General features: G+C 35.7%; 2 protein-coding genes across 2 annotated transcripts; both read right to left on the bottom strand.

Annotated features, from left to right (window-relative positions):
• Positions 1-3,063: 3,063 nt before the first annotated feature.
• On the bottom strand, positions 3,064-5,647 carry LOC107849355. The gene is made up of 2 exons (XM_047401526.1): positions 3,778-5,647; positions 3,064-3,341 (listed from the first exon to the last, which is right to left on the bottom strand). Exons 1-2 carry the CDS (start codon positions 5,645-5,647, stop codon positions 3,064-3,066), a joined length of 2,148 nt encoding a protein of 715 aa, XP_047257482.1.
• Positions 5,648-6,030: 383 nt separating this feature from the next.
• Positions 6,031-16,483, bottom strand: LOC107851427 (cytosolic 5'-nucleotidase 3). The gene is made up of 10 exons (XM_016696428.2): positions 16,325-16,483; positions 15,692-15,845; positions 13,989-14,049; positions 13,718-13,850; positions 13,347-13,470; positions 12,742-12,798; positions 12,535-12,631; positions 9,119-9,326; positions 6,768-6,828; positions 6,031-6,666 (listed from the first exon to the last, which is right to left on the bottom strand). The coding sequence occupies exons 1-10, from the start codon at positions 16,423-16,425 to the stop codon at positions 6,601-6,603; spliced, it is 1,062 nt and encodes a 353-aa protein (XP_016551914.2). The 5' UTR covers positions 16,426-16,483; the 3' UTR covers positions 6,031-6,600.
• Positions 16,484-17,175: the final 692 nt, after the last annotated feature.

The following is a 17,175-nucleotide window of genomic DNA, read 5'->3' as shown; positions in this document are numbered from 1 at the left end:
TCACGCAGCAACAACTTTATAAATTATTTCAAGGCTCACCTTCTTGAACATAATACAAACAACATAAAGAGATATTGTCAAGAAGTTTTATAGAGAGTATTTATTGCTCTCTATAGCATACTGAACTGGCAGCCTTACTATATTGACTTGTGCACATGAATGGGAAGCTTCAACTCAACTTCTCTTAACATCATATACAATAAAATAAGGGTTAATAGGGTGGATAGAACATTTGATCTGGCCTACACATGAAAAGTTGCATGGTGTGCACTTAAAATCATCTTTCATAAGGATATCCCTTAAAATTTATATCAGAAGAAAGTTTACATCACTCTCGCTGAAAGAACATTCATGAACAGATAATCATCTTTCAGAAAACACCCCCTTCTCTGTCCCTTGAGGCCAACAAAGGGTACTGCATTCTTATTCACTAGTTGTCCATCAACTATGGACAATATAAGCGGACATGTATTTTTAGGTTCTATTTGAACTTTGTAGAATCTGACATATCTTTAACCAAATCCTTCATATGAGCTCAGTGTGCACTTCCCTAGCATCATAAGGATCGCGGATAGCCCATGAAATATTAAAAAGGTTTACATCACTCGCAAAATAATGTGGCGTGATGGTTGAGATCCTTTTCACCATTTTGACGGAAGCGTTTCATCTCTCTCAATGGACCTACCTGGCGCGAATCCGAGTAAGTCGGGTTTGAACCTGATGCACAATTGCTAATCGAGTGGCAATTGTGGGTCAGTTTTAGGAATTATCTTCGAAAAACTGATATGCTAGTCAGGGAAAATCCGAGAACTTAGCTAAGATGAGAAGAGAATTTGAGAGAGAGAACAGAGAACTGTTATTATTCAATTCATATTACAATCAGTACAATGGTTTATATAGCTAAAACTCTTAATTGGATAGTTGTAACCGCCTTAACTAACTTTGGGTAGTTGTAACCGCCTTAACTAACTTTGGGACGCAGCTACAGTAACAACTATAGTAAAAACAAAATTTTAAACTACAACTATCGTTTTAACAGTTTCAACTAATCAAATGTCAGCTCAGCTTAATTCTTGCTTTCTTCTCTTCTTTATACTCTCTATTGCATACTTGTAATAATACCCTTTCCTTCAGCAGATCCTTGACCTCAAGGATCAAAAGAGGAAAATCTCAATTGAAACTCAGAAGAGAATTCCCAAGTTGACCGATCTTCATCCAAGTTGCTCCACTTAATAAGAAATTGTTCCACCACTTTGTTACCCTTTTTAATCAATCTTTTGTCTAGAACTCTCTCAGGGGTAGGATAGTAAGGACTTGACAATTGAATAACTGGAGGGTGTGCAATGCTGCAAGGGACTGCATGACATTTTTTTAGCTGAGAAACATGGAATGTAGGATAAATGAGTACATCACTAGGCAGCAATAGCTTGTAGGCCACAACACCTATTCTATGCCACAACACCTATTCTATCTTCAATCAAATAAGGGTCGTAAAACTTAGCAAACAGCTTGTTAAAGGACCTGGTAGCTACTGAAATCTGTCTGTAAGGCTGAATTTTCAGGTACACCCAATCTCCCACCTCAAAACTCCTATCAGACCTATGCTTGTCTTCCAGATCCTTCATCCTCTACTGAGCTCTAAGGATATGAAACTTTATGAGTTGAATAACAGCTTTCCTTGCAATCAGTGACCTATCAACCATATCAGAACTGGATTCTCCAGCTAAGTAAGGGAGGTGAATGGGAGGTTTTTGGCCATAGAGTACCTCATATGGAGTGCATTTAAGAGTGGTATGATAGGTGGTATTGTACCACCATTCAGCAAGAGGCAAATAAGACACACACTCTTTAGACTTATCTGAGCAGAAACACCTCAAATAGGTCTCTAATGTCCTATTCAAAACCTCAGTTTGTCCATCAGTCTACGGATGATATGCAGTAGAATGTTGTACTTTGACTCCTAACAATCCAAACAACTCCTGCCAGAATGAGCTGACAAAAATAAGGTCTCTGTCACTTGTCAGGGTAGAAGGTAGTCTGTGTAACTTGCAAATGTGATCCATGAAACATTGAGCAACAGTTTGAGCAGTATATGGATATTGAAGAATGATGAAATGAGCAGACTTTCTTAGTCTATCAACCACCACTAAGATCACTTCTTTACTTTGCACCTTAGGTAAGCCATCAATAAAATCCATACATACATCAGTCCAGACTCCATCAGGTACAGGTAAAGGTTGTACAACCTTAGATAAGCAGAAGCATCATACTTGTTCCTCTGACAAGTGTCACACTTATTGATGAAATCTCTAACATCAGAATTTAGAGATTTCCAATAGAACAATGCCTGCAACCTCTTGATTGTTGCATCCATCCTTGAATGCCCACCTTGAGGTATAGCATGCCACAATGTAATAATATCCTTCCTTAATTGTAAATCCTTGCCTACAACTAATCTTCCTTTCCACCTTAACTGATCATTAAGCCATGTAAAAGATTTGAAGGGATGAACCTGCAACCTGTGGATCACTTCTTGCAATATGGTATCAGCTTGCCAAGAAGCTTGAATTCTTGCATATAAGGCTTCATCATGTGTCAATAATGAAATAGCTAAGAGCTCAGTCTTAGGTTTTCTTGATAATGCATCAGCAGCCTTGTTTTCAGTCCCTTTTTTGTACTCAATAGTGAAATCAAAAGCCATCAATTTAGTGATGCCGGCTACCTGGAAATCAGTATGAATATTTTGTTCCAAAAGATGTTTCAAGGCCTTTTAATCAGTTTTGACAACAAAGGTCCTTCCAAGTAAATAATGTGACCACTTTGTAATAGCAAAAATAAGTGCATGCAATTCCCTATCGTAAACACACATGACCTGGTGTTTAAGGGCTAAGGACTTACTGATAAAAGCAATAGGATGTCCTTCCTGCATAAGTACAGCCCCAATGTCTTTCCCACTAGCATCAGTTTCTACTAAAAATGTCTTAGTATAATCAGGCATGGCTAAGACTGAGTTGTTATTAAGGCTTTCTCTAGTTGATCAAATACTTCAGTACCTTGAACTGATCAGCTGAACTCATCCTTATTTAAGAGATCGTGTAAGGGTCTACAAATAGCACCAAATCCCTTAATAAATCTTCTGTAATAGCCAACTAATCCGAAGAACCCTCTCAACTGTTTGAGGTTAGTAGAAGTAGGCCAATGTTGAATTGCAGTGATCTTTTTAGGATCAGTATCAACACTTTCTCCATTTATAAAATGACCAAGATATTCCACCTGCTTGACTCCAAAAGCACACTTGGACATCTTAGCAAATAGTTGGAACTGGTGCATTAACTCAAACACTGCCCTCACATGATCAATATGATCATTCTAGCTTCTACTATAAATCAATATATCATTAAAAAATACTAGGACTGACTTCCTCAAGAGTGATTTAAACACTGAATTCATAAGGGTTTGGAATGATGATGGGGAATTAATTAAGCCAAAAGGCATAACTAAAAACTCGTAAGCCTTCATGAGTTTTAAATGTTGTTTTATGTGTATCTCCTTCAAACATCCTCAAATGGTGGTATCCAGCTCTGAGGTCTATTTTTGAAAACACCTGTGCACCTCCCAATTCATCCAAGAGGTCCTCTATAATTGGAATAGTAAACTTGTCCTTGATAGTGATTTGATTTAATTCTCTGTAATCTATACATAACCTCCAGCTACCATCTTTTTTTCCCACCAAGACCACTGGTGAAGCATATGGACTAGTACTATGTTGTATCATACCTTGATCCAACATTTCTTGAACCAATTTCTCAATAATATCCTTCTTAATCCCAGGGTACCTGTAAGGTCTTTTACTGACTGGATTTGCTGAATCTAACAAAGGAATTCTATGATCAAAAGGTCCTCTATGAGGTGGTAAGGTTGTTGGCACTTCAAAGATGCTAGCAAACTCATCAAGTAAACCAATTAAAATCAAGGGAGTTTCATTACCTTGATTAGTTTGAATGTTGTAGCAAAGGTATTTTGCATAATCTGTAGGCATTAAGGATAACATGTAAAGCTGATTCTCAACTGCACACTGCTTGATTAAAGTCTTACTCTTAGTAGTCTTCAACTTATTGGTTGATCCTATCCGGACATGTTTCTTGCCTTGGTACCTGAACTCAATAGTTCTGCTGCTGAAATCAAAGAGTATTCTTCCCAAGGTGCTTAACCACTGGACACCCAAAACAATATCCACATTACCTAAAGAAAGTAGCAAGAAATCTGAAGCAAAAGTAGTGCCTTGTAACAACCACCGCTGATTTTTGCAAATTGATGTTGTGGTCACTTTTCTCCCATCAGCTACACTTATAGATTGCTCCTCTATGTTATTAGCTTGACATCCCAGCCTTTTTGCAACCTCCTGATCTATAAAGTTGTGTGTACTCCCAGTGTCTATAAGAACCTGCAAGGGCATCTTCTCATGATAACCTGTCACCCTAATTGTTTGATATCCAGAGATACCAGTATAGGCTTGTAAGGAAATGGTCATCAACTCTTCAGGTTCTAGTACAACTTCTTGTCCTGCTTCATCACATTCAAATTTTTGTAGCTGATCATCTTCTACTGCATCAATCAAATAAATTTGTTTCTTGGTTGCACACTTATGTTCCATAACATATTTTTCATCACAAAAAAAGCACAACCCTTTTGCCCTTTTCTCATCCATTTCTGCAGAAGTTAGTCTCCTTCCAGTATTATTTCCATTAAACCTTGGATATCTAATTGGTTGAACATCACTACTCTTTTTAACTGCAAAATTTAGAACAGGTGGTTTAGCAAATAGGGGAGTAGGTAATAGGGGTCCTTGCACTCTTCCTCCACTCCTCAAACCCCAATACTTTGCTTGAGCTTTAAAAACATCATCCTGCAATCTTGTCAATTTATAGGCCTGCATCAATGGCTTAAGTGATTTCAGCCTTACAGCCTTATTCAACTCTGGAGTCAACCCTCCCAAGTAACAACTAATTTGGTTTTCCATTGATAGGTTCACAGATGTCAACAACCTATCAAATTTAGCCTGATATTTCTGCACACTACCTGTTTGAGTTAATTTCTTGAGCGCTTCCATAGCATCCTCAAACCCTTCCCCAAATCTTTCATTCAAGGCCAACACATACTCAGTCCAACTCAACTCTGCAGTTGAGTTCCTTGATCTCACATACGATTTGTGCCAAGCTATAGCTTCTCCTTCCATATGGATACAAGCTATCTTAACCCTTTGCTCAAATGGAATTTCATCCATAGAGAAGAACTGGTCAACCTTATATAGCCAAGTTCTTAATTCTAAGCCAGAGAATTTAGGAAAATCCAACCTAGAAAATCGAGTGAAGAAGTTACCATGATTATGATTGTCTCTTGACCTGTAATCATTATGCAAATCCATGGAGCAAGCTCTTCCAGTAGAAGATTCTTCTCTTCCCCCTTCTTTTTCTCGATTATTAACTGCTAGTCTCGCCAAGTTTTCCTTTAATTCCCCCATCTCCTTGTCAACCTGCGAATTCCTATTCATGATGCTGGTCATTCCCTCCATTAGTTTCTGAAGCTGTTCTTGCATCTGTGAGATCTTATCCTCCATACCTTCATTCGACTTACTCCGATTAACCATCTATGTCCAAGGATTAGGACAACTTTGATGCACAATTGCTAATCGAGTGGCAATTGTGGGTCAGTTTTAGGAATTATCTTTGAAAAACTGATATGCTAGTCAGGGAAAATTCGAGAACGTAGCTAAGATGAGAAGAGAATTTGAGAGAGAGAACAGAGAAATGTTATTATTCAATTCATATTACAGTGAGTACAATGGTTTATATAGCTAAAACTCTTAATTGGATAGTTGTAACCGCCTTTACAACTATCATTTTAATAGTTTCAACTAATCAAATGTCAGCTCAGCTTAATTCTTGCTTTCTTCTCTTCTTTATACTCTATATTGCATACTTGTAACAGAACCATACATCTTGACATTGATAATGAAACGGAATGTTAAGATTGAATAACAACCAGGAACTCACTCTTTCCTTTTGTAATTTGGACCGTCAAACTCGCATCATCTGCCACGGGTAGTTTCCCCAGGAAACATTGCTCTAACAATGTGATGCCAAATAATGTATAATTTAATCTGAATGTTTTGTGGAAGATAAATTCGAAAAGAGAAACAAAAACAATCATCTGAGAGAGAGAGAGAGAAGGATTACAGGCTCATACTCAAACAAGGAAATAAACACCGTAAAAGGAATTACACCGATCCTAGTAGCAACTTAGAGGTATCAATGGTACTTTGTAAGATAGGTGGTCTCTTAATGCTGTGAACCAATCTTCTCTGAGCCTGAGATTTCACTCCATTCTCTTTATGTGAAGCCTGTAAAACATGCCTAGATTTAGGGTAGTGCCTGATGGCGCCAAAAAGAAGCTGTCGATATTAGGAGTGCTGCTATGCATCTTGAATGGAGATTTTCTTGACACGATTTCTTGTAAGAATGTAAGAAAGTAGAGGTCATTCGTGTTGTTTGCCAATCCAAGCAAGGAAAATAGTCTCTTGCGAGGAGCAATGCATGCAATTCAATTACTTTCTGTTGAACAGAGATGAGAGGCAAGCTTGACTACGCCGTGCATGGATGCATCATTCTACAATTTAACAAAAAGATGAGAAGACAGAGGATAGGACAAATAACAAGCAATTAAGAGAAGAATGAATCAAACTAAAAGTTCTTCAAAGAATTTCTTACCAGATAGAGAATGTCAAAAGCTTTTCGGTAGCTTTCTAGAGAATTTTCCACTCTGTCATTCCTGCAACAATCTCTTCAAGTTTAGCAACTATCGCATATTAAAATCTGAAGATGGTACTTGGGTTTTAGATAAGAGCAGGATATAATTAGGCATTAATGGTGTGCTTTGTATGGAGGAAATCACTTTCTGACCTATTTTCTCTTGTTTGGTTGGTCGAAATGTCATAACCCCGTGTAATCCCACAAGTGAGGCCTAGGAGGATGGTGTGTACACAGACCTTACCGCTACCTTGTGAAGGTAGAGAGGTTTTTCCGAATAGACCCTCAACTCAAGTAAAGCATTTCAAAGCAGGTTTGAAAAGGAAATAAGTTAGTAGAGAGTCATGTTGGAAATAATGGAGAAAATAACAGTAACAACAACAAAACAAGACAATAACCAAAGCAAAGCAAATAATACAGGAGAGTAATAATAATAATATTGATCGGGAAACGAGGGGGCACTCAAGATGTTCCAAAGTATCATCATGTCTCTCCAACAGGAAAGAGGAAAGCGAGTCAACACTTGACTACGTACTAACCTTCTACCCTAATTTTTGACCTCCATAACATCTTATTTTATATATCTAATATAGTCTTGTCCTTAATAAGCTAAGGTGTATCATGTAATGTCTAATCGCCTTTCCATAATACTTCTTTGGCCGACTACCTCTCCTTAGAGCCACCATAGCCACCCTCACACCTATTCACTAGGACATCTATGCATCTCCTCTTCATATGCCCAAACCATCTGTCTCGCTTTCCTCATCTTGTCCATCATGGATGTCTCTCTCACCTTGTCCTGAATATCTTCATTCCTAATCATATCTCTCCTAGTAAGTCAACACATGAATCCGCATTTCCGTTATTTTCATCTTCTGGACACGAGAGTTCTTGACCGGTCAACACTCCATCCATACAACATAGTTGGTCTAACAACCACTCCATGAAACTTACCATTTAAGTCTTGGTGGCACATCCTTATTAGAAAAGATATCTAATGAGAGCCGCCATTTCATTCACCCCACACCAATACGACGTGTAACATCATCGTCAATATCCCCATTTCCTAGGATTATTGACCCAAAACACTTGAAACTTCCTCTCAAGAAAAACATGCTTAATGAGGAAAAATTCCCTAATGGAAGTAGGAAAGCACGTTCCATAAGTAACATTCTAAGTTATCTCCTCCCCACCCACCCAACGCCCCCAACCCTTAACCATCCAACGGTTGGATTCCAACCCAATCCCCACCCCCTAACCCCATTCCCCACCAACATCATGTTTTGACTAGATTACATATAAATGTTAGATTTTTTTGCTTACTTATCTAACACTAGAAAATGAGTAAGAAACCCACTTATTTACCAAGAAAACATTTTCTACGGAAAACATTCTTCTTTCATATACCTAAGATACCCTAGATCAACATGACTAAAGTGTTGCACAACTGTAGCTTGGTCTTATTCTCGTGCTTTGTGAAAGTTGTAACAACCTTCAACAAATGCTTTGAATTCCACATCATTCTCTATGCAAAAAGAGGGTCTTTCACCATTTGCATTTGTCATAAAAGATGGAAAGCATCTATCGGGAAAGGATAACATATTGAGGATCTGTATAGTTAACCCAACAAGTATAACTAAAACATGTCTGCAATTTTTCATTTTGCCCTTAATGACAAGGAGATCAGTTCAGTACATTTTCTATCACATGTCCCAAATGAAGTTGAGAATAAGCTGAAAAGAATAGTTTTCTTTTTTTAAAAAAAGCCCCATATGAATTACAGTTTAATTTTATTTATTTTTTTGAGTGGAAAAGAAGAAACAATGTTACAAAATGTTGAAGCCTAAATTAGGCTGAAGACCCCTTCCACACGTGACTATGACATCAGCTTGTAGGACTTGTCAATTTGTTTAAAAAGCCGGGTTTAAATGTTTGTAGTTGGAATAAAGTTTTATATGCCATCTATATCAACTCATTCCATCAAAACGTTAATGACTTGAAAAATTTTGACTATCCAAATATGGAAACTTTTCTTGGGAAGGCTTGAAGTCTTATTATGATTGGAAGATTTCAAATACGATCGGTAGTGGAACATAATTCCTGCATCAATATGGGATGTGGATACCTAATTTCTCTAACTATGGGGTTACACAATTATAATTACAATCCATATAGCATGGATATCGCATGCGCCAATTTGAGGTGATACAAAGCAAAACAAAAATGTCTCATTCTATGAGCAGTGTGGTGTTTTCTGTTCTTTGATACCACAATTTAGTATGATGAATAAGTAGACATGATAAGATACTTACAGAAAACCCACAGATATTCTTGTTTCATAGTCTAAGCCATCAGACATTCCCAAATCTCCAATGTGGTCACCAAGAAGTAGCACATTAGTTCTCTTCTTTAATGCAGATTTCTCATCACCCAGTCCATTCATGTCATCACAGCGATCATGAACTGGTACAGCCATGTCAAGTGCATGCTCATTCTTGTTGAGTACATGGATCGTCTTACCTGCAGGTATCAGTTAGTGTTCTTAATATTAGAAACAAAGATGTAAACATGGCCAATAATACAAGAAAGATCCGTGCGATTGGCTTTACTTGTAAGCCTCACTATTCCAGTATAGACCAAATACGTGTAAAAGTTCAGTATCTAGCAGTAAGTACTAGGATCAAGATGTTCAACCATGATCAGATATTAATCATTTCTTTACAGGGCTCGCACTCCAGTCTTAAACTACTCTATACTTTATACAAAAGTCTCAAGAATGTAGTCCTTTAGCGTTCAGATGACTTCATGTTTTAGATTTCCATACTTACGTTACCCTTATAGATGTCCGAATTTAGGGAGGGTTAACTCGTATTTAACAAGTCTTTTTATTTGAAAAAAATTAAAATTCAAAGGACCATAAAAGAACGCACCTTTGTTTGTATAATCAATCAAATCAGTCAATCAACAGTGCCTTAATGTACCAATCTAGAATCCTTTATATAGTATGCTGTATTTAGACACACTTCATTGCAATATTGTTAAGCGATATGTCTTTTAAGGAAAATTAGGAGCTCTCTCAAACTAGTGGCTCCCTAAATCTCACACTTACCCCTACCAAATGTAACAACAACTATGCCTCAATCACAAACAAGTATAGACTGGATATATAAATCATCATTGACCATGTTTTTCCATTTAAGCTTAAACAGGGTGAAAAATAAGTTAAATAATTAAAACAATGATAACGATAACAATAACAATATTAATAATTCCGCTATATTTTTACAGGCATATAAATCTATGATAAGGTCAAAGTACAATTAAAAAGCAATAGGTTCAAAATCAACATATTGACAAGACTAAAACTTATATGGATCTAGTTCTTCGTTTATGTCCTATCTTTAGCTAAGTTTGTATTGATTCCAACAAATCTTAGGTAAGCTAGACAACTTCCTTCCGTATTGTGTTCACGCCTACCTTCGTCCGCTTTTAACACCTTCACTTGCTATAGTTTCATACCTGCGGACTGGTGCATGCACGAAGGTCGTTGCAGGACATGACCAAACCATCTCAAGCGACCTTCTCTCATTTCATCCTCAATGCGTGATCCTTCCAACTTCTGGCAGTGGTTATTTTTAGTCTTGTTGTATTTTGTATAACCGAAACATCTATCTTAGAATCCCTATCTCTGAAACTCATCTTGTGGTCTGTGGATATATTAGACTTTAGCTTTTAAACTTGACCTTGTCAAAAAAAAAATTATATTGGACATTAGGGGCTCAACATTTACTACCATATAACATTGCCATTTTTCTTTCTATATATATGACAACAGTGTAAAAAAATTCACTAATTTTATCTGTAGTAAGTAGTAACAAGTAATACCATCTTTTCCAAGTTACTAATCCACATACAGAAGATAGCTTGTGGTTGGTTGCTTTATAACCTGATAGTTTGAGCTTTTTGTATTCTTTATAGGGAAAAGGCTCAAATATGCCACTGAACTATTAGAAATGGCTCATTTATGCCATCCGTTAAAAGTTGAGCTCATTCATGCCATCGTCGTTACAAAACCGGCCCATCCATGCCATTACTTTTTAACAGATGGTTTTTAAAAACAGCCTTGCCACGTGACAACTTATTAGAGGGCCACGTCATTTTTTATTTTAATTTTTTAAAAAAAAAAAATTAATTTGTTTTAAAAAAAAATAAATTTTTTTTTTTGATCCATTAAAAAGAATCCACGCAAATTTTTGATCCATTGAAAATTAGTTTGATCTATGCTTTTAAAATTTGATTAATTTTTCATGAATATATTCTTAAAACATTCTCGTTCGATTCGTTTTTTTGTCATTTTTGAGATATTAAGATTGTTTTCATATTTTACCTTTAATATTAATTATTTTTTTCTTCAAATTAATTTCAAATACAATAGTAAACATCATTTAATAAATATATTATAATAAAATAGCTATTTTAATTGACGGGCAAGTAACTAAAAGGGAACGGAGAGAGTATACACTCCACGCTTTTTATCACTTTATTTATTTATTTATTTTAAAAGATTCACGTTAACTAAAGCTTTTGTCATTTTTCAGTTGAAACTGACGGGATATATAAACATCAAATATTATTATTATATTATTAATAGTTAGCTTCTCATTTTGCCAACTCTACGTATACTATATATGTCGGCATGTTGTCGCCTTCCTATTTTTGCAATGGTAAATGATGATGCATAAAGTGTTACGTACAAATGTTGAATGCTGATTAGGAGCGGCTCAACCTTTTAGGAGAAAAGGCGGCCGCCTACGACCCCAAAATTTGAGGGGCCTATTTTTGTTTAGTAATAATACATTACAAATTTTAAGAAATATATTAAATACTATTTATAGAAAAAAGAAAAATAAAAAAAATAAAACGCAAGGCCTCCGTTTGATTTTTGCCTTAGGCCATAAATTTGCTTGAGCCGCCCCTAATGCTGATGATGTCATTCTATGCTTAATAAAAAAATAAAAAAATAAAAAGCTACTTACATTCGGCTGACAAAATATTTCATGTATGCTAAGACATACTATATGCTTAACTAGAATAGCGTTTGGTTATAAATTTTAGTAGTAGATTTTAAAAAAAAAAAAAATTTAAATATTTGTTTGATCATGAAAAATTAATCAAATTTTAAAAGCATAGATCAAATTAATTTTTAATGGATCAAAAAATTGGGTGGATTCTTTTTAATGGATCAAAAAAAAAATTTTAAAAGAAAAAATAAAAAAATAGAATAAAAAATGACGTGGCCCTCTAATAAGTTACCACGTGGCAAGGCTATTTTTAAAAACCGGTTGTTAAAAAGTAATGGTGTGGATGAGCCAGTTTTATAACGGCGATGGCATAAATGAGCCCAACTTTTAACGGATGGCATAAATGAGCCATTTCTGATAGTTCAGTGGCATATTTGAGCCTTTTCCCTTCTTTATATTGTCAGTGTATACAAAATTAAAACTGTTTATCAACTTGTTCTTCCACAGAGGCATAATTAGAGCAGATTATGCTTCCATTGAAGCTTTTACATTTACAACACCGTGGCAATTCCCAAACTTTAGAGGAATAGCTAAAATTTGGTATCCCATCCATTACACACAATGAAGCAAACCATCAGCGGAAACTGCTGAGCGGAAACTGCTGAAAGTTGAAGTATAAAGCACCTCTAAATGGCAATAGGTGATACCTTTAAATGAATGTAGGCGACCATTTTCGTCAAACACCATCCTGTTGGAAACAATTCTAACATTCTTGAAAGATCTATGAAATTTCTGCTTCAGAACCTGGCAGATCAAGAAGATGAGAGAATCATATCTATCCAAACTGGACAAACATAACAGGATCGCATACACCTGTTATGCATCAAGACCACTGACAATCCTCAAGAACTAACCTCTTCTATTATGTCAGCTAAACCTGCGGAGAATATGAGAACAGGAACACCTTTTTCCTGCATGCCAAACAGTCCCAAGTCATAACTAAAGCAATCACATGTAACAGTAGAAAGTCAAAAGGAATTTCTTCTGAAAAGAGCTATCCAACCACAAATTGACTACAGAAAATGGAGTCCGACGCATCATTTGTGTTTCCACAAAGTGGGGTTTGGGGAGGGTAAGATGTACGCAGTCCATACCGCTACCTCCGAAGAAGTAGAGAGGTTGTTTCCGATAGACCCTCAGCTCAAGATAAAGAATAGTAATACCACTGTTCAATTTCACTTTCACTAAAACAACATTTGAGCTGTGGTTGAGCCTGACATTCTAGGACTTTCAAAAGTTCAATAAACAAAAACAAAAACAAAAGAAAAAAATAATCAAGGCATTTCCTCTAAGATTCTTAAGTTGTTGGAATGACCCCATTATCAATACTCTAGCTCTTTGCTAAACTAATATCATCAAATTTCTTTCCAAATAATTTAGATGACACAAGCAAAATTGTCCTTCATCAACATCATCCCAAGATGTCTCAAAAAATAACAGCTGATAGTGGCTGCTGTACCTCCAAAAGTTCAAAAAGTTCAGTTACACCATCCCTGAATGCAACTGTGGCTTTAGCCACAGAATTTTGAATTCCATTGTATGTAACGCCTCCTTCAATGAGAAGAGCATGTGTTTTTCCCCACCTGCAGAAATATAAGTTAGACATTAACACATAGGCCATGGTACTTCAACCTCTTTAAGTTTCACCAATCCGATGATGGTCCCCATTTGCTGATAAAAGGTAGCTGAATATACTACTATCCTAAGATACAACAATATAAATATTTTGTCGGAACTTCATATTATGTATTTCTCTTGTCAATCACTCAAAATGCAATATATCACACGAGTCTGGATCCAATTCTAGCAGTACAAGATCATAACACATACCACTCTTCCATGAGCTTGGTTTTCTCATCAAGGGGAATTGCCGGATCAAATTCCAAGGGATGATAATACTCATATAACTTCTGCCTCTTGTCATTGTACTCAGGATCCTCCTGCTGTAAAACGTTATGACTGCCTACAAAATTTCATTCTTTTGACAAGTCAATTCACATGTGACCTAAGAAATATTTATCAAATTGTATGCTATTGAACAGCAATATGTTCCAGGCACTCCATCATAATAGGATAATGTTGCATGAAGTGGATAACATACTTTGGCCTCGACAACCATCGACCCAGTATTTTGTCAATGTGGCATCAAAATCTGCAATTACCTAAAATATTGAAATCGTTCAGTAAGTGAAAGGAAAAAACCAATTAGAACAAGGTGAAATAAGCATGGGTATGCGTGTGAACATGTTCAAGACTCTAACTAAGACAAGTACTTTATATTAGTAAATGCCAATAGTTCTGTACATAGATCATACAAACCACAGAGCCCACCATATAGCATTATCTCAAACCATATGGAACTGAAAAGTAGATCCAACATCCATAAGTTGGGACTGGAATAACAGGACTAATAATTGTATGTCCTGCATCCTAACTCCTCCACGTGTTTCTCATCCACATTCTATTAAGATTACCTATAATCATGATTGTTTCTGTTTTGGTCGAGATGAACTTGTGCCACGATCATGTCGACATACAGTAATGATAGTTCAAACTTTACTTGATATTAGATCTAACCTCTCTTTGATGCGAGTAAGCAGCACGTTCGGGAAGTACCAGAGGCAATGAGCTGGGCAGATGTAGCCTTAATTAACCAAATCTTTTAATACTCTTTAGCACTTAGAAGAAGTTAAACATCAGATAGAAACTTGGAAAAGGTGGGTATAGTTGATCTTGGATAACAGAACTTTCCCGGAAGCATGTCAAGACTTATACAAATACAATCATTAGATTTCACCTCTAAAAGTATATCCTGTTTGCAAACAAAAAATTGGGAGTAGGAGAAGAGAGAAACGGGGAAGGGGATTATAAGGTGGAAAATCGAACCCTCGCCAACAAGGCAAAAGTTCAGGTAACCAACCAACAGAGTTACTAAGATTCCCCTCCTGCTTGCAAGCAACTAATACTTCAGATACACATTTTCGACTTAGTTCATATAAGGACCTAGGGATTGGTACATGTCAGTAAAGGCTCAACTAACCAGTTACACGTTTACCTAAACACAAATTTAACATCACAACCAAGAAGCAAGAGATAAATGTGTGGGCAGACTAGGAGATATGACAAGAAATGAAGATATACGGGACAAGGTAGGAGTGGCCTCGATTGGGACAAGATGCAGGAGGCGAGGTTGAGATGGTTTAGGAATGTGAAAAGGAAATGCACTAGTGCGGAGTGCAGAGGTGTTAGACGTTGACTATGGATAGTTACTGGTGAGGTAGAGGTAGGTCGAAGAAGTTTTGGGGAGAGATGATTAGATAGGACATTCCTTGTCAAAAGAGAGCTGATTAGACAGGTCATGATGAAGCTTTAGCTTACCAAAGACATGACCTTAGAAAGGAGGTTATGGAGGACACTTATTAGGTAGAGGGAGCTAAGTAGTCGAGTGTTGCCACAGTATTCTATTTAATATTTCTTGTACTTCGATTATCATATTATTTTGCTTTTGGACCATTCCATATTAGTATATTATGTCATGCATTGTTTAGCATTTTGTCTTAGCTTCTTCACTCCAACTGTTTTCGTTCTTCAAACAGTTTTATGATGACTATACTTGAACCGAGGGTCTATCAGAAACAACCTCTTCATCAGAAACTATTTCTTAAAATCAACACTCCTCGTCCCCCGCCCCATACCCCAAAAAGTGCATATACTCAACCAATATAGTAATGTGAACAAACACATGACATAATTCAATCACCCAACAAAACGAAAAACACCAACAGTATTACAAGATATTAAAACCTGTAGTTTTGCAGGACCCGCCAAGCGAATTGCAGATATTTTCTTTTGCAATAAATTAGAATCATCCACTACAACTTGTGATAACTCTGATCCATTCACTACTATTTGCTCCATTTGTGCCTGATTTTTACCACTCTGACTGCCACACCACACTCTGTATACCAATATATGAAATAGCAAATCAATTAAACCCCATCAACAAAAATTTCGGAACTACTACCTCCATTCGTTTTTACTTGTCATGTTTATCTTTTCGAGAGTCAAAATGCATCAACTTCGACCAACATGAGAATAATGGTAACTTATAGCATCAATTTTTCGAACATCTAAATTTTAAATTCAAAATATTAAATCACTCTACTTCAATTTAGCTTGCAAAAATGTGACAGATTAAAAGTGAAGGAGAGAGTATATAAAATCGATAAACGTATTGTATGTTTTACTGTAGGGATAACATTAGAGATACGGGTAAGAAAAAATTAGTCCAATATATGAAATGGGTAATCAATTAAACCCGAAAAGAATCAAGAAAAATTGATTACATATATTAAAGAATTGTGTAAAATAGATAAATGTATTGAAAGTAATTACTATTATGTTATGCGTATTTGAAAGAAAAAGAAAATTACAGACCTGTTAATGAAGGGAAAAGAGAAAAGGGGAGGAAAAGGGTTGGAGAAGGGAGTCCTAGAAATGGGGAGAAAGTGATTATAATGATGAAGTCGATAACCCATAATAAGAGAGAAAATAATGGAGCTATTGAAATGTTCACTCTCTAATAGTTGTACTTGTACACTATCACATCTTTTTTTAAGTTTAAAAGAAAAAAAAAAAAAAAATACTCTCTTTTTTTGTACTATAATTTCATTAATACATCCAAAACTTTTGAACCAATAAATTTCATTTAGGTACTTTGACATTGAATAATAGGAAAGAATTCCTATTAGATATAATAGTTCAAATTTTGAAACAACAAAGTTGCACCTGTTCTCAAATTACTTTACTACTATATATATATAAGCGCCACTGGCAGGCTGCCCTTCGAGATGCCGCTTCCATTCGACATGCATGCGTCCAGCTGTCTACTTGCTTCGTGATTTTACTATATCATCTTTAAATAATTATTATATGATATTTATTTATTAAAAAAAAATATTTAATAAAAAATAAAATAGACATTTATAAAGTAAAATAGACATTTATGATATGATTGTTTCAGCTATTTCAATTGTAATTTTACTGTATCACCTATAATTAACTATTATGAGTAATCTAAGTATTTAAAAATTGATAATATTTATTTTATAAAAGGTGAAATAAACATAAAATGATAAATTAATTCTTGATGTTTTAAATTAATTTGACATCTTATGTGAGGCCACTTAAAAAAATTTCACAAATATTTTTTATAGCAATTTTATTATATCACTTTTAATTAGTTATTATGAGCTATTCAGGACATTCTGATTTCGCTATTTCAATCG

This window comes from Capsicum annuum, chromosome 12 (genome assembly GCF_002878395.1).
Source record: "Capsicum annuum cultivar UCD-10X-F1 chromosome 12, UCD10Xv1.1, whole genome shotgun sequence".
Taxonomy (NCBI): Eukaryota; Viridiplantae; Streptophyta; class Magnoliopsida; order Solanales; family Solanaceae; genus Capsicum; species Capsicum annuum.
This window is presented reverse-complemented; position numbering and strand designations above follow the sequence as displayed.

Coding starts and splice junctions, on each gene's coding strand:
- LOC107849355 (XM_047401526.1), bottom strand. CDS start 5,647: ATGGTTAATCGGAGTAAGTCGAATGAAGGTATGGAGGATAAGATCTCA. Junction 3,342..3,777: donor TCAAGAAATGTTGGATCAAG/GTATGATACAAC, acceptor ATGTGAGGGCAG/TGTTTGAGTTAATGCACCAG.
- LOC107851427 (XM_016696428.2), bottom strand. CDS start 16,425: ATGGGTTATCGACTTCATCATTATAATCACTTTCTCCCCATTTCTAGG. Junction 13,851..13,988: donor CGATGGTTGTCGAGGCCAAA/GTATGTTATCCA, acceptor GAAATTTTGTAG/GCAGTCATAACGTTTTACAG. Junction 12,799..13,346: donor AACTTTTTGAACTTTTGGAG/GTACAGCAGCCA, acceptor TTTGGCATGCAG/GAAAAAGGTGTTCCTGTTCT.